Below are 23256 nucleotides of genomic sequence, written 5' to 3'. Positions count from 1 at the left end.
TACACAGTCTCCCAGCTCTTGTGCTTAGAAAACAGAACAAATTTAGGTTTAGACACACATGAGAGCTAGTTACTTATATTCAGGTGTTTATCTTGTTTTGTTTTTTTTAGACAATTTTTGAGTTCCTGACAATAAACAGAGGATTCTGACATTGCTATGTGGGGACAGTTTCATTTGATGTGCAGCTGCCATTTTGTTCAGATGCCCTCTAAAAGTCAGAAATTGAGGAGGTATCTTTGTTTTTCCTCACTGTGGATGCATGAACTAGCTCCTCTGCCTGACATCCTTCCTTCTTGCTCATAGCAGCGATCATCACGCTTTGGTTCACAGTCACTGTTAGTTTTAATCACTTCATTTAAATATTATTTTGTCTTCCTCAGATCCTCATGCAGAGAAGGTGAAATAAAAAATAATGTAGAAAACAAATTGTATAACATGGATTAAACATTGATGCTTCCATATATATTATGATCTGTGTGTGTGTGTGTGTGTGTGTGTGTGTGTGTGTGTGTGTGTGTGTGTGTCACAGTGGACTGCCTACCAAATCAATCAACCTATCAGAGCGCAGTGAAGCACACTGAAACCATTTACAGCACTCTGTACTCCAATACACCTGACGCCTGGGGCTCCGCTCTGTGTGTCTGTGTGTGTATGTGCGCGTGTGCATCACATGGGTGCTTCACCCCATTTTATTATTCCATCTTCTCTGACGAAGACTGACAGCTTGTAAATCCCGCCCCCTTGCTGAACAACTATTACGTTAACCAATAGGAGAGGGTTCTTTGGGGGGTTTTGGACGGGCAGTACCCCGTATGTTATCATCAGATGGGAATTATAATAGTGAGAAGTTGTTATGTGTGGACAAAAAACTCAACACAAAAAAACAACCCAGGACCAAGACAGCTACAGGAATAAAACCAACTTCCTCCTGTCAACAATAAGTACAGCTAGAAAAACAAGGGTGAGTGTGACTGGTGGACTAGAAGCTGTTACTGCTCTCGCTAGTTGACACCAGAAATTAGAATCTTTCAAATTTTTAACTAAACTTGAACATCGTAACAATTTAAAGGTAGAAACAGTACTTTGAATTATAAGAGGAGTGGCTGTTTATTGGCTGTGGGATTAAACTGACATCTAACTGAGGCTTCTACCCAAATCATCGTCCATTTAAAATGCAATATGGTTATCAAAGAACTAGATTAATACTTTCAAATAGCACTTAAATACACAGACACTATTTATATGACCAGAGTACGTCTTCTTACTTTTAGACTCATTTTTCCCCTCATTTATAACTTTAGCATTTAGTTTCCAGGAACATCTGCAGTTAAAAACATATTCCTCATAGAGTGTTTTACACAGCAAATAGCAGCTGAACGTGGTGTAGGTATCACAGTAGCCCAATTACCACCAGAATAGGGACACAGTTTACATTAATTCATCATGTCATGCATTGCGGGAGACGATTCTTCAGGTTAATTTTGGCTACGCTGCCACCTTCAGCTGCAGGTTTCAGCTGTTAGAGAGAAACAGATGCAAAAAGAGGTACGAAATCACTCAGATTGTTTCTTTGTGTTCAATTAGTAGACTGAGTAGAGTCTGTTAAAGAAGCAAGCAGCTGGAGACACACACACACACACGCTGCTGACAAAGGGCTGTTCACGGAGGCTGATCAAAGCCGTGGCAGATGGTCATGCGGGGACTAGCTAGCTACGGTTGGACACACACACACACCCGCTTGCACACACACACATGCAAAGATTGATTATGAACAAAAACTGCCTCTCATCTCCTTCTACTCTCCGTCTTTGCTTTTCTTCTGGTCCCCATTTTTCGCCTCCTCCACTATTTCAAAGAGGTCGTCTCTCCTTTCTCTCCTCCTTCTCACTTTGTTTTAAATACACTAAAACAAGTCAAACAATTTAGCTCCTCTGAAATTCTTGGAAATCGAGATGTTCCCATTTTTCCAAGGAGATGCCGTTTATTCAGAAGTCTCTAAAGAGATCTGACAACTTTCTGCTGCTGCGTTTAATTTTTAAAATTAAAAAAAAAAAAAAAATTTAGCCCCATGGAGGACAAAGCTGGCCCCTATTGTGATGATTATTTTAAGTTGTCATGAACACAAACTGACAGCTGACATTCTTCGAGGTGATGCAACACACCGTTTCCGAATTCCCCTTTTGAGTACACAGCAATTTACTTGTGTAACTTGGAACAGCCCCCCTGCTGGATGGATGGACATTGGCAAGCTGACTATTATGAGTGCATGATTTTCTAAACTGAGTCTGGTGCAACAATCTAAAGTGTAGTTCAGAAAACTTCGGTTTTGTATTATTCTGCAGTCAAAGAGTTGCAACAAAAAAATATTTTTCCTCAGAAGTGAAAGAGGTTTTCTCTGCTCGGTGATGTAAGTGACACGCTGCACTGCAAATTAAATGATTTTTTTCCTCAAAAAAATCATTGTTGTACTTGCATCTGAACAAACCACATGACTTCTGGAACAATGTCCCTTAGACAGACGAAACCAAAGTGGTGATGTTGAAGAAGAGGGGCGATCGTGGCAGTTCGTCTTGTAATCGGAAGGTTGCCAGTTCGAGCCCCGGCTCCAACAGTCTCGGTCGTTGTGTCCTTGGGCAAGACACTTCAGCCGTTGCCTACTGGTGGTGGTCAGAGGGCCCGGTGGCGCCAGTGTCCGGCAGCCTCGCCTCTGTCAGTGCGCCTGACTGGTAGCTTGGCATCGCCAGTGTGTGAATGTGTGTGTGAATGGGTGGATGACTGAATGTGTAAAGCGCTTTGGGGTCCTTAGGGACTAAGTAAAAGCGCTATACAAATACAGGCCATTTACCATGTTCAAGCATAATGCGCAGCACCACCACGTTTGGAGAAAACCAAACAACGTATCAGCGGTGGTGGTGGTAAATGGACTGGTTCTTATATAGCGCTTTTCTACTCTTCTGAGCACTCAAAGCAATGTGCATTCACACATTCACACCCATTCGCACAAGAACATTTTCTTAGTGCTTTCTAACTAACACGCACATTCATACTCCGATGGATACATCAGAGAGCAATTTGGGGTTAATATCTTGCCCAAGGATATTTAGCATGCAGACTAGGGGAAGCAAGGAATCAAAACCACCAACCTTCCGATCAGTAGATGACCTGCTCTACTGCCTGAGCTATAGCCATCCGTGGTGGTGGTGGAGGGGTGCTGATTTGGGCTTGCTTTGCAGCTACAGGACAAGGGTAACCTTACGGTCATTGAGTCATCCATGAACTCCCCCACAGACCAAAATATTCTACTTAGGATTGTGCATAAACCAATGCCTGCAAACCTAAATGCACTGAAGCAATGTTGTAAAGATAAGTTGGTCAAAATCCTTCCCCCATGATGTGAGAGACTGAAGTCATAGAGAGAAGGTGGCTTCCCAAGCTACTGAATCATGGGAAGTTCTCAAGTATGTAAATAAAGAGGGTTTACAACAAAGTGCAAACCACTGGTTACACTCAAGAGCTGGTTATTTATAAACGCTAATTCTGGTTTTTAAAAGACTCCTAAATACAGCAAAAGTATTTGTCTGGCCAATTTTTAACCTCATCCATTAGCCTGCACTTAATTTTAACTGTTTTCTTAGTGTTTGCTCACTTTTAGACTCCTCTACTGTTTAATCGACTAATATTAGGTGCCTGGAACATTGCTGCAGCTAGAAGCCTTGCTGTACAGGTTTTAATTACAGCTGTGGGAAGACCATTTAAGAAATAGTGAGCTTTAAACATTCTTCTTTTCTGGCTGAATTAATTACCCATTTCTGTAAGTGTGTTAATAAAGATAATAGCTTTATGTTGCACCTGAAATAAAACACCTGTAATGGTTCCAGCAGAGAGAGACACACTTCCTACAAAGCCATTATCTATTAAAAGTTAATTACTGCAAATAACACACAAAGTGTCTCCTGTCTCACTCTCTCACACACACACACACACACACACAAAATCACACACACAATCACACACACAATCAAACGAGATGTTGGGTGAAAAGGCCCGTGCTGTTATCAGATATAAATGACCCCCTCCACCAGAGTAGACTGCTCAGGTTACTGCAAATCAATACACAGCAAATTATCAACACACACCCGCTCATACAAGAAATACACACAAACATGGAGACCAGCAGCTCACACACACACGCGAGACACAAACATGATTAAGAGAGTCATTGCTTCATCATTAATCAATTACTGAGGGGTGAAAAAATGAAACTCCTCTCCTCCTTATCTCCTCCTCTCTCATTTAAACCTACCGTTTCTGCTCCTCCTCATTTCCTCCAGTTTGAGCTAAAGCATCCTGTTTGCAAACAGATGGAAACTTTCCAACATAATGAGCAAACAGAGATTAAAGGCATCTATTATGCTTAATTTTCTGTCATATCTGCTGTTTCAGATGGATTAAATATGGCCAAATAATGACATCAGTGCGTGCAAAAGCCAAAGACAAAAACTGAACACTCAGTTTACCTGCTCACATGTGTTTTCTAATTATAAAAGGATGAAAACATGATGGTGCTTAAGTTTTGAGATGTCTTAGAGTTTAGTTAATATATCTGAGTTTTGGTTACCTTCTCGCCTTCCCCTGCTTCAAAGACTTTGTATACCAGACATTAACCTTTTGGTTTTCTAATCATTGATGAAATCTCTCTTTGCCTCCTGCACTCTGTACTAAAGACCTATCTGTGGAGACAGCTGGTTTTCCACGTGCAGTCATAATTATGGTTGGAAATCTGTTGAACGCCTTGGGCCGTGAAGGCTACATGCAGGGGTGGATTAATACAAAGTGGGATGGATGGATGGATGGATGAGAGTGGGAAAATGAATGAAAAAGAAGATGATCTGTGTGAAGGAGGCGGTGGAAGAAAGGATGTGTAAAGCTGGGGTCCAGAGTAAAAACCAACTTCATCTGGTGTAATCAAACAGCTGTTGAGCTGATCAGTTTAAGTTTTTCGATGTACCTGACATTTCCCTGTACGGACATCGTAGAGGGCCACTGAACCTTGGCGAGCTCCGACAGCGATGCGGTGACTGCGGTCGCAGTAGCCAACCATATAGAACCTAAAAAGGTGGACAGCAAACACACATGAACATTTAACACTGTATAAGGGAAGATGTTTAGCGATGAAGGAAGATTTCATTCATCCATTTTCTTCCTCTTGTCCAATTCTGGGGGCTCACCCCCACCCCCGCCTCAAGGTTAATTTTTATGTAAACAAACAAACGGAAACACTAATAGCACACTGAGACTGACACACCTTAATGTAATGTAAACGGTCACAGACACAGCAGTCAGGGCCCAGCTCGCCTTTCCCAGCCCCTCCCAGTTTGAAGATATTACTTGGGGTTGAACCTGATGACAAACTTACTTGCAAATAGCAGGGAAACATTCCTGCAGTCCTTTCTTCTTCACCAGAGAACCTTCAATACAGTACATGATGATATCCATCACCTAAGGATCAGGAGAACAGTTTTTATTGTAGTTGAAGTTAACCTATGTAGCTTGTTTCCATGTATTAAACACTTTTTATTGCCAGGGTCTGAACAGATCATCTTCTCTGACTCTCCTTTAGTTTGGTTTATAAATCCAACCCTGAGTCATGGGGTTGACTAGCCAGCAGCTTCTGATTCAGCACTTTTAGGTCTTTTCTGTTTTGGATGATGCTAGCTTTCACTGGCGTCATTAATAACAATAGTTGTCTAAGGGTAAAAAGAGCTCCTTTTTTATTTTGGTAAAGTCAAATACTTAATTGAATTATATTATGCTTGTGTCCTTGGCTGGGATTTTTGAGAATGTTATCTTTCATCGATCTCAAATATAGTTCGAATTACTTCAACCAGAAGATCCACGACGTCTCCAGGCATCTTCTCAATCAGGATGTCGATCACTCGCAGGATCTCTGTTTTGGCTCTGGCCAGAGTGGTCGTGTGAATGTTCTGCTGTGACTGAGAGTTCGCCTGAGCAGCGTTGTGCCGATGAACCTGAAAAGATATAACACTTATATTTATAAGAGCTGGAGAGGGAAAACAGTTGGTGAGTACCTAATAAGATGGCTTTGGTTTCAGCAGCTGGTAAAGAAGTCTGAAAACACACCTCTTTTGCAATGGTGGTGATGAAGGCAGGCGGCCGGGCGGTGGCAATAAGAGAGAGGGCGTGACGGGCTGAACGGGCCGAATCTGCTGGAGGGTTGAGGGGCAAACCCATGGTGACACTGTAGAACGAGGGAGTAAAATGTATCATTCAGATGTTTGAAATTACTGTTTATGTTCCTCTTATTCTTCATAGACAATAGATTAGGGGATTTTTGCTGTTGATACTACAACATATCGCAGTACATTGATGCTGAAAAGATCGCTATGGAAGGCAATTTTTTTGCTTGTAAATTGTGACACTTTGAATGAATGTAAAATTGATTTGGTTTCAGTTTTTAAACAGAGCCAAAGTGTGTTTCCCAGCACTGAAAATTGAATCTTCCATCTTTGGTGATTATGAAGTTATGAGGCCTTAAAAAAAAGCCATAGCACCAAATTTAAACCCAGGACATACTCATTATTGTTTTATGTGGTTTTGCTGGGATTTGTTGACAATAAGAAAACCATGCGAGGCTTATCTCTTAGAGATTTTACAAATCTAAAGGGGGACTTAGACATTTCAATCAGCCACTTTAGGCGAGTGGAAGAAAACAAGACAAATCTGAGAAAAGCAACGGCGAGATTGAGTTTTACAAATATATGGAGTGAAGAGATTAGCCAGCAGCTTATAATGTCAAGGCCAAGTCAATGGGAGCCATTCACCAGGCGACAGCATAATGGACTCCCACAATGCAACAGGAATTAGACACACACACACACACACACACACACACCCCCTCAGAGAGTGTATGTGTATGATTGTAAGAGAAAAAAAAGACTACGAGGGCGAGTGAGGCCACCTTGTTAACAAATGGAGGGAGGGAGGGAGGGAGAGGGAGAGCGAGAGAGCGAGAGACATGGGTGGACGGCTGGGCGAGTTGCACGATTCATCTCCTCTGATTACACATCACAGCCACAGATCTCGTAATTAATACCGGTAATATATCGGCAATATATCAGCAATATTGAAATGTTTAATTTCATTCAGAGAGGTGGCTGTAATTGGAAACAGTCACAGTGTTGATATAAGGCAGCAAAGGGCCAATTGTGCCGAGACCGGCTGAGGTTAATAACCAGCGTTTAGCACATGTAATGAAATAATCTGGGTTACCATTAGAGTCACAGGAGACAGAGAGAGACACACAGAGTCATGAAACAAAACTAAACCCAAGAAAATATTAATAAATAAAATTAAATATTAAAATGGGTCTATTTTAAGAGTGTTTCATCATCCAAACTAGCAGAAATAAAAACAAAAATTCAGCATTAAAGTGGTTGTACTGAAATGGATTAATGAGTCCAGATGGAAAGGATTCCACTGTGATGAACTTTCAGTGCTGACATGAAACACACACTCAGGGCTTACTGTGTGTGTGAGAGAGAGAGAAGCTGGCAACATGGCTGTATTCACAGCCAATATCACGCTGACATTATCCAGTCGATACCAAGTCACACACACAGAGCGAGGACTGGAAGTATTGATTTTTGTGTGCGAGGGAGGAGTGAATAACTCCAGTCACATGACCAGAATCCACGCTGCAAGAAGCCAGCGCTGTGTGTATATGGCTGAGTGACTTCCAGGGACTCACTGGCTTACTGATTGGCTTTCTCACTGAGTTGCAGATGGGGTAACTGGACTGTTTACAGACTGATTTACTGGATCATTTCTGAATTGTAAGATGTGCCTCTAGTTAATGCACATTTGACCTTTTCTATGTAGACTGATGACCCTACTTTTTACTGGGGTTGGGTGACTGGAGTTTAACTTTCAACTGTCCAGATTTATTAACAACCACCCAGCCATATTCAAAATGATTCCTTTAAATTTTCAGGAGCAACCCTCCTTGCATTGATTCTAAACGTTCTGCAGTTCTTAACAAGTAGGGCTGAACATGTGGAAGTTCTCAGAGTCATTTGGTCTGACCACAGGACTCGCTATAGACAGTACAAAAGATGGATGTAGCCACCAGTGTTTTCATTCTTGCCATCTTGCTGTTTTTAAACCAGGTTCGAGGAGTGATGCGTGGGCTTCAAGCTGATTGGCTAAGCATATCCTGTATAGTGACAGTTACAAAATGAATTTCATATTTTTTATTTAATATCACCTAAAATTGACCGACTGAGCCCATAAATTAGGTAGGAAACATTTTACAGAGGTTTGGGCAGAGAGTAATTTTAACAGATTTGTACCAGACCAGAAGTCTTTTTGTGTCACCCCTTGGCAACAGTTAAAACGAATGCAGATTCAAGACACTATAAGATCCCGGGGTGGTGATTTGTTTACTTTGTTTACTGTAATAACTGAGTAAGTATGCTGCAGGGAATTTGTGTGAATATGTTGATCAGCTCAGGATGTAGAGCAGGTCATCTACTAATCTGCTGGCAGCTCCAGTCTGCATGCCAAATATCCTTGGGCAACATACTAACTCCAAGCTGTTAGACAGAATGCTAGAAAGCATTTACGTAGACAAAACATAGAAAAAAAAGTGCTTGTAAGAATGGGTATGTGAACGGTTGAATCAGGCACGTTGTGTAAAGGTAGAGAAGGCAGAGCAAAAAAGCCCTATATAAGAACCAGTCCATTTGCCATGTCCACACTCTGTCTCTTCTGTTCTACAAGGAGTGTTTTAAGTTATGTTTTGGTCATCATTCATAGCTTTTCATAAACATCAAGAAATAAAAAATATTGATAAAATGAATAAATGGCAGCAAACAATTCAATTAAATGGAAAGAACTAAAGTTCAATTTATTAAACCTCTTTTTTTTTTTTTTTTTTTTTTTTTTTTTTTAAAAAACACCTTAATCTAAAGGTAACAGTTTTTATAGATTTAAAGATTTTTAGACCAAAAAAAATAAATAAATAAGAGATGGATGCTTAAAAGCTTGGCGGTGTCCTATCTGTGGAGGGTTAGCTGGCGTGTGCTGACCCGTTCACATAAACTCTGACATGGGCTGGTCACGCATCACTGTGTTGGTCTAAATGGACTGACTAACTGGTTTTCTCAGCTGCTTAAAGGCGTGGTTTACTGACCGTAAATGTACCCACAGACTACAGAGAGCATGGTGGAGAGGTGGAGAGTAGGGCAACCTTTTGATGCAATCTTTACAGCAGACACTGGCTTTTTCAGTGGTTAATTATAATTTTTTCATTTCTTTTTTGACATTTTGGAACAATATTTATGATATTCCTGAGTTTCTGACAGCCTTATCTCAGGTCTGGGTGGAATTTGCACAAACACACCCACAGATCAAAACTGATCAGTAATGGTGACCTGCAGTTTCCAGATTTTTGTTTTTCCCTTTAGGGTTCATGAGTGGACATCCATGGTGACAACAACATGTACTTATCTCTGCATGACACACAGATCGCCAAAGCATTCATTTACCCCTGCATGAGAAACGCAATCGTTCAAAACTTGTAGACAGACAAATACAGTGTAAAAAGATGTATTTATCCCTGCAAGACAAACACATTGAAAACATGCATTTATCCCTGTGGTGGTCTCTGATTGGATGGAGACCGGGAGGAGATTCAAACACCCTCAACGTTTTAGAAAACTTTCTATATAAATGTGATATCTCTGTAGATATGTAGTACGAAAGCGGGCTTAAATTCAGAGTGATCTTATAGATAGTGCAAATGAGAACAGAATTTAAAGATCCAACAATCACTGTGGAAAAAGCTTTAATCAGGATACCCATACAATAGTGCATGGGCCACAAGAATAGATACTGCAGAAAAAGCTTGCAGTCAAATCTTGTTTGTAACAATCCCACACAATTTTAGCATAAAACTATTTGGGGGTATGGAAAGATGCCAAGCTTTCCTCTTTAATGTACATATTGCTGATCATGGTAGAAATCTCAAAGTAAAAGTGGCTTTGACTTAAGGAATAAAAACTACTCAGCCTGTGATTATATGCACACAACCTACTCCATTTCCAGTCAGCCATGCTTCTCTTTGTTTCATTACATTAATTGGTTACCACTGAATTCTTTATGATTTTGTAGGCTAGCTATGACTGACCACCTGGGTAAAACACACTCTCTCTCTGTCTCTCAGAGAGTAGTTACCAAATAAGCACTCATTAGAAAAAAAGATATGCAGAAAACACTGAACCTTAAAGAAGAAGACAACAGCAGAAGACCACACGGAGTGCCCCTCATGCCAGCTAAGAACAGGAAACTGAGGCTACAGTTTGCATAGGCTCGCCAACACAGGACAACAGAAAATTAGAAAAACGTTGACTGGCCTGACAAGTTTCAGTTTCTGCCGCAACATTTGGATGGTCAGGCTTTGGTGTAAACTACAAGAAAGCATTGATCCATCCTGCTTTATTCTGCCTGTGCATTGTCACTCATCCTGTCCACCCCTTTATAACCACACTGTATCCATCTTCTGCTTTCAGCGCAGTGACACAAAGCTGAAATATTCGGGTTTATTGAACATGACAATGAGTTCAATGTGATACTGTCATGTCAACATTTAGCAAAGTCTGTGAGGAATGTTTCCAGCACCTTGCTAAATCATTGTCACAAAGAATTAAAGCAGCAGGGTCCAACCTGGTACTGGGAAGGTGTGCCTAATGAAGTGGTGGCCAGTGAGTCTAAAGGGAATATGGATTATTACGACCCATTAATCATGCAAAGCTACTCTAGTAGCTTCACCACATTCGTTGGATATGAAATTATACGGAATAAGGAATGTGTTAGCGTTTCCTGGAGATGGCACTAGTGTTTTATACCATGTTGTATGTCTTGTACTTTGTGTCGTATTTTTAATATATTAAGAGTTTGTGTGGCTGCTACCTTGGCCAGGTCTCCCTTGTGAAATAGATTCGACCACAGTGGAACTTTCTGGTTAGATGCACAGAGGTAAACACACAGAATAAATACATAAATAAACGAGAGAGAAAAAAATGCCAATTCTATATGGGTCAGGTGGAAGGCGCAGATTGATTTTTCATGAAATGACCCTGAATATTTTCTGTGTATTTTTATCAGTAATTTTTATAGTCTAGTTATCATTATTATTATTACTACACTTTTTATTTAAGTTAAGTAAAATATGTCTTCACACTTAGCTTTAGTTAGTAGTAACTATAATAACTCTGGTAGGGTCAGGACGCACCGATGACCTTCACATAAAAGTAACTCAGGTGTTTATTCAGACAGTAAGCAGACAGGCAGAGCATATAAAGGTGTGCGTCTGCTGAAAGCAGCTTTTACCTCTTAGAATGGATTCCTTGAAAACTGTGTGGAGACTGCTGAAGCAGTTTCTTTCCCTTTCTTTTCTTTTTTTTGGCTTGTGTGTCTGAAAATATAAAGTGCAAGTCTTCCACACCGGGAGCTTTTTCAAATCTCTACCTATTGAAAAGGGATTATCCCACATACACACACAGCTCTGCGAGAAGTGTATTGACAACTGGTTGGGTGGATCAGGGACAAAAAGCCTCACTGCAAGTCAGCTGCATGGAAATACATCCACAGAGAGAGAGCGGAGAAAGAAAGAGTGAGCGTGTGTGCTCTCTTTTAGCCAGTAATGCATTCAACTTCTTGTTTCTCTGTCCACAGAAAAGAAAATTGCCCAAGTGAAGGAATACTGAATACTGACTGTGTGTGTGTGTTCGTGCATCCTCTCCGTATGTATTATAATGTACTAATGTGATTACTGTGCGTCTCATTGATCAGCCCTCGTGCTGTTTACTTCAACAACACCAGGAGGCAACACCACACACCTGCAGACTTCACATTATTAATTATGCATGGTCATGAACTCCGTGTGTGTGTGCGCGTGCGTATTTTAAGTTTTAGTATTTACTTAAGCTCACCACTAAGTCGCTGGGGACCCTAAACTAAAGTATCTAAAAAAGAACATTTGATACTGCAACACTTCTCCTATAATGTGACTCCTGAACACACACCACATGATAATAGCTTAATTGAAGCTCTCATTAGTGCTACTGCTTATTTTTGCTATACCTTAGTTTAGTCTCAAATGTGATTCCAGAGGTTGATAGATAATATAGACAAATTTTTGCCTATGTTGAAAAGGTTATCAAAGGATTATTGGGACAGCTGTTACTATAAGGAGACTTGAGATAATCTTTCTCAAACTGAATATTCAAAAATCCTTTAAATTTATTTTCAGTTTCCAGTTTAGTATTTTCTCTGACTGTTACCGTTAACTTTATTTTTCATTTCTTATTAATTTATTTAACATTTCCCTTTTATTAATCTGAATTTATTTACTGGCATATTATACACATCCATATACACGTTAGAGGGATTACTTACCCATCAACTGTGTTATTAAATTATGCATTTTGACTGGACATCATCTCCATGTGATGTAATTATATTCGCAGAAACATGTGATTTAAGGTGGAATAAATGTGTAAAACTTGGGGTTCTGTAAAAAAAAATATATATATATATTTTTTTAAAGACAAGATTATAACAATTATGTCTGCCTGTTTTTTTAAATAAATTTTTTATTGTTGTCTTGTGTTGCATCATATGTTTTAAAGGTTCATGAAGATTGTTATTAAAAGAACAAAAGATAAAACAACATCAGTGAGGTCGTAGCTCACTCAGCCTTGATCTTGATCTTGATCTTGACCGCACTTTGCGCAAAGAGCTCCTAAAGTGACCAGTGTGTGTCAGTTAAAATCTGACCAATGCTCCAAAAGAAGTAGTAAATATTTAAATTGTGAAGGGATAGACAAGCACTTCACCAGGGCATAAGCTTGTCAGCAATTACTTGAAATATAAAATTACTAAAAATATAAAATGACAGAAGAGGTGAAAAGAGATGCACGTCAAACACAGGAAATTTTCAAAATAAAAGACTGTGCAAGGGGGAAGGGGGTAAAATAAAAATGACGCTTCTGAGACGCTCCTGGTGTGATTGGAAGCACTATGAGGATTAAGTTGCTTGGAGTCAATCAAATTTTTGACTGCTATTTTTTACACTACTGGCATATTCAACTTTATCTACTGTATCAATGTTTTTTCACTGTACTGTAACTTATAACAATAATTTTTTTGCATTAATTCTTGTGTGGATCTTATAGGCATCTTCTCTTTCTATTTGACCGAAAATGTATTCCATTAAAATGGAATTGTGTCATTTCCCTTCCTGACACACCACTCTGCAGCTTTCCTTGCTAGAATACTTCACTGACTTCAATTTATTGTGAACAGCCCAACACAAACCCTAACCGGGACCCCAGAAACGATGTTTCGCCTCATTAGGACCTGGTTTGGGTCCCCATGAGGACTAAGGTCAGTGTTTATACTGAGAGAGGTCCCAGGGAGGTAACAAAAATGAACGAACACACACACACACACACACACACACACACACACACACACACACACAGGCAGACATATCTATACTCATTTAACCAGACTGGGCCAGCTCGAGTTTCAGACTTAATAGGATCAACTCATATTGGCCAGTTAGATTTCAGCAGGGAGGAAGACGCACACGTGCTGCTCTTTGTATCATACATGAAGAAGAAGCCACTGAATTAGCCTCTCCGCATGACCCCTGACCTTCGCTTGTGTAAGAAGCTGCTTCAAACCACAACCTCACTTTGACTGCATGAAGGCAGCCACGACCTCTGACCTCGACTCTGCTGCCAGTAATGTTGATGGTTGAGTACGTGAAACCAGCTCTGCTGACATCTGTGGTTTTACAAAGTCTTGTAACTCAGCAAGTCGGAGTGTCAGTGTCTTTACCGTTTGCTCATCTTAGTTCTCCAAAAATATTTAAAGGCGTTATCTAAGCTGGGAAATCCACACACTGGCGCTAATATTGTGTACTTTGTTAACATCTGATCTTGTCTCTCACCTGATTAAAGTCTAATGGGTTAATCTTGTGTGGAGCTAGAGACTGCAGGGCAATCTTCTTGCTTTTCTAGATGGAAATTTTTAAGAGCCACTTTAAGTGGGGCACAAAATGCTAAATAAAATGAAGAAAAAGACAAATGTGTGCACAGAGACAGAGGACTTTCGTGTCAGGCCAACGCAGACATCGTTACATCATCATAATGTCTTGAAATCAGATTAGAGTCGGGCTTCCATAACTCACTGTGTCGGCTATATAATGTTCGTTTGTGTGTGTGTGTGGGTGTGTGTGTGTGTGTCTGTATTTGTGCGGATGCATATGTTTGTATCTATAGGATATACTCTGGAATCTGAGAGGGACGGATACAATTTAACAAATTAACAAACAGGAAGTGAGTACAGACAAATTGTCTGTTTTCAGTCGCTGGAGAGAAAGTAAACAAATGCAGAGCGTTCAATTTCCAGATGCAAAATCTTTTTTTTTAATAAAAAAAAATTACCAAATTATGTGAAACACCGTCAAATCGGTGTGAATGTGAAAATACTGCGTGTAAAAAAAAGAAACTATTTGTTAGTGAGGGTCCATTTCAACCAGTCTGCCCTTACAGGAGAATCCGTCGGTGAAAACACCAACGACCACTGCAGCCTGCATGAAACAACGACTCCTGATCTTTTAGTAGTGTGTCTTTAAGATGCCTTCATGCCAACACAACAGACCAACACTATGACACTTTTAAGGACTCTAGTATACATGCAGTTAGACTCTCATGATGATTTTCATGAAGATGAAGGCAAAGTGAGCAGGAAACTCTTAAAACTGTTTTACATTTATCTTGTCAGCATCTTCGGTCTGATATGAAACATTTTTTAAAAAGGCAGCAACTTCATTTGTTTAAGCGGCTCGTCGTGACTCACTTGGCGAGCTGCTTCTCGGCGTCGGCGCACAGCTCCAGTAGTCCCATGAGCACCGCCGACACATCCATGTACGGTTCCCACACGGTGAAGCCTCGACCAATCAGATCGATGGCGGTGCGTCGGATGGTGCTGTGGGCAGGCAGCTTGGGGCTGGGGGGCTGCAGCAGCAGGAAGGTCAGGGCCTTACCTGCAGAGAGAAACGAATCAGAGGGTTTTATCAGAAAACAGCAGGAGTTTGAAATCAGCCTGTGAGGGTTCAGCATCAGACAATACTAAAGAATACACACAGTGACCCTCTTATGCTGGAATTTTTGTCATCTTAAGGACATTAATATTATCTTTCATGGTCTCATCAGCTCTGAAAAGCAGCCTCAAGCTGCACCACAGGCGCAATCTTAAACAAAGAAAAGAAAGGAAAGCATTCTCATAAAGACAAAATATGTTCTGATATTTTTGGTGAGGTTTTGGGTGAAAATAGTCCAACACACACACTGACAGACACACACTCGGAGGATAAAGACAGCAAGCGGGATGGAGGTCACTTCATAGCTGACCTGACATTTGAGCCAGTCTCTGTGGGGACAGACTGACCATTAAGACTCCTGAAAAAAATCCCCCCCTCCCCTCAATAACGCTCTCCTTCCACCACCCTCTGTGCTCCCCACCTCACATCTGTCTGTCTTTCCCAGCTCGTCTCACCCACCTATCTTTGCAGGCAGAGGTCCAAAGATAACACCAACCAAAAAGAGTTTCATTTGTTTCATCCTCTTTTTTGAGTATCATGCATTTAAGTTCTCATTTTATCTACTGTGAAGCTGAAAATCTGTCTTTTGTCTGTTCTCTTCTGCCGCTGCTGCAGTCACAGAAATCAATACGACCCTTTGTGTGTTTTCACTTGAAATGCAAAAGCTAAATAGGCATAAAATGAAGAAACATACGATATAAAACAGATGATTTACTTTAGTTATAATCCTGTGGTGGCTCTAAAGGTCCACCGGTCTCCAGACGCACTCGGCTAATCGCATCACCAGGATCTCCTGGCATTTCATCATCAGCCTGCCTTAAATGGCAAACCCCCTTCCTTATTGGTTTACATCTACACACACAAAAACCTATGGATGGGTCTATGAACGATATGGCAAGAGGTTAACCGTGTAAGAATAGCAGCTATCTACAGACAGTGACAGCATTGGCTAATGTTGTTAGCTGGTATTGTTAAGACAATAGGGTTTATATTGGCTTGTGAGCTCTGCACTTTCAAGGCTCCAATTTTCGCTTCACAACCACATTGGTTTTTTGGAGCCAGAAGTGACAGTCTTTGAACGAGGGAGTGAGATGAAAGTAATAACACACCAGAATATCAAATAAATCATAAAAAACCTAAATGATACCTGGAATAACTCATGCGCAGACTCGCAAATGTCAGCTTTACTGTTTACTGGAAAGGAAAGTTCAATTTTATACTTTGAACTGGAACACTCCACTTTGATAATGTTGTTGGTGGTAGCTGTTAATTTAGGACTTGCTTTTTAAGTCCAAATGTTGTCACATTGGATTAAAATTACGGGGGAAAAACCAAAAAAAACAAACAAGAGAGAACCTGCTAGCTTTGAACCTTCAAGTTTAAAGACCAATAGGTGACATGGTAACTATTTCAATCTTTCAATACAATTCACCAACACCCTAAACACAATATGAAAGGTCTAGTTAAGTAACTTTAACTAATTGAAATGAAGTCAATTTAACTGGGCAGCACATGCCAGCAATAATACAAACTTAAATAATTTCCCCCAGGGATCAATAAAGTATTCTGATTCTGATTCTGATTAGCACTTCAAGAAAATAAGAAAAGTTGCCTTTTAAAAAAGATTCACCCCTCTGTGTAATTTTTATGATGGGGGAAACAAAACAATTTGTTGTATGAGGCTGTAAATATGTTTATTTCTGCTGTAAAGGTGGTCAATTTAACATTGGAGCCTATGGGGATCGCCTAACTTTTGGAGCCTCAAGTGGTCACCAAAGGAACTGCAGCATCTCCTTTATTGCCGCTTGGTGAAAACAATGAAGCATGCAAATCAGGTACGTTTGTGCACTTTTGACCCCCAGCAGGTAAGCAAATACTGACGTGAACTCAAATCTATCAATGTTTTATAAAAAGCATCAATAAGCTTAAAAACTGCGGACTATAAATATCAGCAGAAATATGGGGCTCCATGACCTCTGACCTCCACTTAGTGATCGTTACAAATAACAGCTGCACAGAAATCAATTACAAATGAGTTTCTGGCTTTTTTTTTAAAAAACACATTCATGTGTAAATGTTCAGTATCAACTTTCTACTCATATTGACAGTTTTATTTCAATCAAAATCAGTGAAAATAGAAAATAATCTTTAATGACAGTTAGAAAGACAATAGTGTAAAATGTTAAAAATGTTTCTGGGAGATTTCGGGATGCTTCCAAACAAAGATGAGCATTAATCGTCCTCAAACAGGCTAAATGTTATAACTTTAGTGGTTTTCTTAGTGTGAATCCATCAGAGCAGTGAGCCAGGGGACCGATTCTCTCCACCTAATGCAAAATAGGCTTTAGAGGTCATGAGGTCAAAGTTCATTAGTGTGAGCAGCAAATGTGGGTGGGGTGTGAGCATGACAAACCCTAAGGGAGCCCACTCTGACCACAGAGCCACATTTGGGTGGCTGTAGCTCAGGTGGCAGAGCAGGTCAGCCACTAATCAGAAGGTCGGTGGTTCGATCCCAGGCTGCCTCCTCGCTGCATGCCAAATATCCTTGGGCAAGATACTAACCCCGTGTTTGCCTACTGGTGGTGGTCAGAGGGCCCGGTGGCGCCAGTGTCCGGCAGCCTCGCCTCTGTCAGTGTGCCCCAGGGCAGCTGTGGCTACAATGTAGCTTGCCATCGCCAGTGTGTGAATGTGTGTGTGAATGGGTGAATGACTGAATGTAGTGTAAAGCGCTTTGGGGTCCTTAGGGACTAGAAAAGCGCTATACAAATGCAGGCCATTTACCATTTGCTCTTCGAAGCCTCATTATTTTACTTTTATTTCCTCGCAAGACAATTAAAGACGGCCGTTAACAGTCAGCGCTGTAATTGGCCGGATCGAGATTCAAATTTACAGCCCCTCCCCCCATTCCCAGCGAGAGGAAGGCTTTGACTCAGGGTTCATTTCTCACAGCGGACATCTTTGTTTAAAGGCAGCACCGGGCTCCCAAATGAACTGATTGCTATTGACAAAGCATCAGTCGGCCATAATGAGCTGTTAGTTAGGGCAGTAAACATGTCACATTAACACACAGAGGATGATTAGAGGAAGAGGAGGAAGGAGGGAAGAAGGAAGGAAGGAAGACTGAGGGGGAGAAGTACAGTGTGTGATATAGTGACAGATTGGTGACGTCTAAAATTTACCAGGCCGAAACGAGCGCTAACAGGCTTTGTGCTTTCTTTTCTCCATCTGCTAACTGCCCCTTCTCCCTCTCTTCCTCTGTTTGAGCTTAAATGCGAGGTGAAGGTAAATCAATGCTGGGTTGGTTAGTGGATGAGAGCTGGATCAGACTGGCTGCAGAGTGCTTGACATAGACGGAGAGGAAAAACAAGACAAAAAGAGAAAGAATGAAGGTTTTAGCTCATGTAGAGACGCTGTGCAGCTACATGAGAAGTGTAATGTAATGTCCATCATTACATTGTATAACCCTGTAGTCAGTCTCACCCCGTCTACATCTGGTAATAACTGGCCTGCAGATCCAGATCATCAGGATATGACAGGCATGCATTATGCCATTTTTTCTGTGTATTATTGCCAATGTCTGAAAGGATTTTAACAAACGAACGACCAAATGATGAGATCTTTCCTGATTCTCTATGTGGCTACATCACTTTTCACAAGTTATCTGCTGTTAATGTAATTTCTTCCTTGTAAATTTTCCAGTGTTTGAGGGTTTTTCCCCCCATAAATGTACAACTTTGAGCTTGAAAGTTTCCAACATTTTCTCCCCTTCTGTTTGTTTCTCAAGTGTTGATGAAGAAACTGTTCTATTTCTTGTATCCCACTCACAGCAGCAGAGACATTTCTACCTTCCGTTACCTGCTTCTCCCTGTTAAATGTCCTACAACACAAAGTAAAACTCAATTTCCAATCAGCTCTCATGAATGTTTGAAAATGCCACGGATCAGACTTGAGTGGGCCTCAGAGGGGACTCGGAGCATTTTGACATTTACTGTGAGCTTCTTATTGTCCAGAGACTGAACACACTGATGTTCAGTTTGTTTCTCCTATCCTGCCCAACAGCAGGATAATTCCTCCCCCCACCCCCGCCATCATCGGTCCATCCGTCCATCCTTAAGCTCGATTCTTCCCCCCCACCCCCGCCATATGAAAACATCAATCTATACTACAGGCTACTGTACCCTCCCACTCTCTAGGCGGACAGCTCTCATTCATCACACACTGCGCTGTACGCCAACAACACCGATCCATCTTTCAATTTCATAACAGAGTGAGGGAGGAAGGGGGGGGGGGAGACAACAAACTGAACAAGAGTAGTAAAAAGGAAGAGGAGGAGGAGGTAGGAGTAACAAAAAGCTATGGAAAGAGAAAGCATAAAAACATCCTAAACTGTGCTGCAGTGTATACATAACCAGATTATTATGACCATAAGATGACCCAATATAAGAGAATATGTGCACACGCACCCTTCCACCATTTAATTACAATCTACTAGTATCAACTATATCTGATCTTGAATTCACCACTTTCAAGTCAAAATAGAAACTTTAAGACCTTTAAGGCCTAGCAGACCACTTCCTGTGTCCGCAACATCTAACTTCATGGGAAATTTTGCTAATAGAGAACATAATACTTGATTTTTCAACTCTGGAGGTTTCTGCTAAATGAAAAAAAAAAAAAAAAAAAAATGCATATTGGCTTTAAAATTGATCAGCGCCATTTTGGGCATTTTTGTAAAAGACTGAAAAATAGAAACCAAACGTTAGCCACACAGGGTTGTTAATTAACTCATTTTCCATATAAGCATGGCTGAAACTAGAATAAATCTTAAGGAGTAGTTTCAATGTGTTCATATTCATATTTACATGCAATGCTGATGATTGTTTTAAAAAGCAGTTATAATTAATAGCTTTTCGGCGTCTCCAGTCGTGAAGTATGGCTCCAGGAAATCAATTAAATCTGGAGTTGTTTTCATCTCATGACATGGATTTAAGGTTTCTGGTGCGTGTGTGTGTCCACACAGGTGAGCCAACTGCTGTGTGCAGGTCCAGCTAAGAAGCATCACGCTCCACAGCCTATCGGCGAGAGCGCAGGCTGTGTCACCCGGCGGATGTCCCCCTCCCCTCCCCCAGAGGCAGCCAATCAGAGCACGGGAGCAGTGGGACGGAAGAGCACCTCTACTTAGTGCAGGTTTGATGCCCACCAAGGTCCAGCGCTGCAGGCACAGCGTGGCACAGGGCCGGGCTCGCCGAGTGTGTGTGGAAGTCAGCACCAAGCTCCTTAAGGTGTCAAGCTTGGCAGGTGAAAATCAATCCCATCTCTACTCACCTCTAATCCTGCACTGAAGTTTCTACTATGTCAGTTGTGGAGTTGTGGATGTTTACGGGGTGTCTTTAGGATGTTTTTTACTTCAGTTTAGTTGGCTAGATGCTTTTAAAATTTGATTGGGTTTAAGTTGGGAACCAATTAAACCTCATAAAATAATAATAAAACTGTGCTATTGGTGGCTTTTGGAGCATTTTAGTGGAATTACCTGACAATAACTATGGGCTTGTATGTGGCACAATCAAGAAAGTTTATTTTTATTTGTTTGTCACTTATTAATTAGTAGGTACTGTACTATACAGTCACTTCTGGCTCCAAAAACCCAACACAGCAGCAACCAAAACTCTATCGCTGAGCAAGTAAATTCAGTAGCGCAGAAATGGGCAAAAAAAAAAAGAAAAAAGAAAAAAAAAAAGAAAGAAAGAAACCGTTACAGGCTTCTGAAAGCTGAAAACACACAGTCCTGAGAGTCTCTACAGGTTATTATCATAAAGCAGTAGGACACAACACACCTGCTATGGTGAAACCTGCCATGGTGAAACCTGCCAGGACTAGAGATTTTCTGCAGAATTTACACAAACATAAAAATGTAAAACCTATAAGCACCACAGCCATATCCATCCAAAGGTTTTTAAGATTTCTCTTAACCTATCAAACTAAACAAAATGTGCACATCTTGGTGGTCCATTTGAAGAATTTTGGGCTGCAAATTTAACCAAATAAATTAGATTAGATTAGATAAAACTTTATTAATCCCTCGGGTGGGTTCCTCTGGGAAATTCGGTAAATGTGTTATCATGAGTGTGTTTGCAGTTTCTGGACTTACAGGTGTGTCTGGCCAGGGAGTAGTTGGACGATCCTCCGCTGGTCAGTCCAAAACCTTCGGGTGCCTGTCCACCAGCTCGAGCCCGGGCCGAGCCCTTCGGGGGTTCGATCTCTGCGCCAAATTCAGCCCCAATGACTCCCAGAAGGACAATGGCAGTGGCCTGTTTACGGCGCTCCTCGTAAGAGTTGGAGATCTTCTTCGCATTTGGCGGGAGGTTAGACAGACAACCTTAAGAGAGAGACGGAGAGAATATTGTTGGATTGTTTGAAATATTGCCTAAACAGAAAAGAGATCAACATACAAACTCCATGTTTAGAGAAAGAAGTACAAACATATAGTCAAAAATCTAAAAACTAGCATGAGAATTTTTTAACACTGCCCCCTTGTGATGGTAAACAGCTACAAAATATAGAGGTTCCGCTGTAAAGCTTGCCACCACAGGTGTTTTCAACTCGGAAATAATTTATTCAGTATGACCGAAATAAGTGACTGAATCCAACAAGTCAACAGGAGGTCAGGACTGAGGACTGGTTCCTATAAACCCCGGGTTTACCGCAACTACAGGTATCGCCCCCTGGTGACTATTTAAAAACACAACAGGGTTAAGGCCCTTCCAGAAAACTCCAGAAAATTACGATCATCTGGTTGAGGTATTGTTAAACTTTCTGTGTTTGAAATTGGAATTAACAAGTCTGAAGCTTAGTTTGACCAACTCAAACATCTTTTGCCAAGAACCTCCAGGCTTCTTTCAAGGCCCTGAACCATATAGTTAAACGTAATCAGGAGAACCAGAAAACATGGATTTTATTTCTCTTTTCATGCATTCTATTGGTTTTTAGACACTGCATTTATTTTAAAAGATCTGTAGATCGATATATATCATTCAGATCAGTGTGAGGACCATATTATTATTGAGTAATTTTTTTTTTGTTTTTTACTTTTTAATTTCTGTCCTTCCTTTTACACTGAAGTGAAAAGTGGTTTGAAAAAAAAAAAAAAAAAAAAAGGGGGTGGGGGTCTCCAGTGAGCTGATAACAACTGAACAGGCACACGTCTATTGTCCTGGTATTAATCATCACACACACACACACACACACACACGTCATTGTCACGCTGAAAGCCTTTAGTCACAGTGCAAACACATTTACACACAGACGGTCGTGTTCACAGACCTCTGGAAAGATTTTGGGTGTGTGTGTGTGTGTGTGTGCGCGTGTGAGAGAGAGAGCGACCCCAAAATAACCTCTTTTGTGAGCACGTGTGCGATGGGGTCTGCACAGTGGGGAAACTCTGAGAGTGTGTGTGTGTGTGTATATCACAGTAGGAGATGAGAGCTCCTTACACACTTTGGATCAAGGCCCCAATAAGGACTACATAAAAAGTGTGTTGAGCCCCCCCCCACACACACACACACACACACACCTCTCCACCCTCTGATATCTAATTCTTATTTTTCTCTCTCTCTGGATGAGCAAGCACAGCATTGTTATGAATTTGTATTGCAGGGTGAACAAGCACTCACTCACAATGAACACACACACACAGATACACACACCCACAAGACGAGGTGGCGTGAGCGAGCACACTTGGTGTGTTGAATAGAAACCGAGTGAGAGGGCTAGCCACTGCTGGGTCTGCATCCTGTCCATGTTCATGGCCCTTGCCATTACTACAAGTGTCCCACAGGGATCTATACTTGGGCCTCTTAAAAAAATTAATTAATTTTAAAAAAAATTACCACCCACAACTAATGTACGTACTTTTTTTGTTTTAAACAGATGATTTTATATGCCACTGGCTATTTCTGAAAACACTGAAAAAAAAAAAAAAAGAAGCTTGTTATAGACCAAACATGGAGAAAATCCAGCATTATGATTACATTACAGGTTCTGGTTGGAGCGATCCTTCCGCTTGC

At 40.9% G+C, this 23256-nt stretch overlaps 1 protein-coding gene across 4 annotated transcripts in view; it reads right to left on the bottom strand.

Moving 5' to 3' along the window:
• Positions 1-23256, bottom strand: part of wdr7 (WD repeat domain 7) — a 99710-nt gene that overhangs the window by 9065 nt on the left and 67389 nt on the right. For all 4 annotated transcript variants that reach the window (XM_085463099.1, XM_085463096.1, XM_085463098.1 and 1 more), the window contains 6 exons: positions 21342-21569; positions 14950-15136; positions 6142-6259; positions 5880-6029; positions 5417-5499; positions 5009-5108 (listed from right to left, as the gene is read on the bottom strand). In XM_085463099.1, coding sequence (XP_085319225.1) covers positions 5009-5108; positions 5417-5499; positions 5880-6029; positions 6142-6259; positions 14950-15136; positions 21342-21569 — 866 coding nt within the window. The remainder of the gene's footprint in view (positions 1-5008; positions 5109-5416; positions 5500-5879; positions 6030-6141; positions 6260-14949; positions 15137-21341; positions 21570-23256) is intronic.

Source organism: Copadichromis virginalis, linkage group LG7 (genome assembly GCF_057382275.1).
Source record: "Copadichromis virginalis isolate Kocher_CV1m ecotype Utaka linkage group LG7, C_Virginalis_male_GT1.1, whole genome shotgun sequence".
NCBI lineage: Eukaryota > Metazoa > Chordata > Actinopteri > Cichliformes > Cichlidae > Copadichromis > Copadichromis virginalis.
This window is presented reverse-complemented; position numbering and strand designations above follow the sequence as displayed.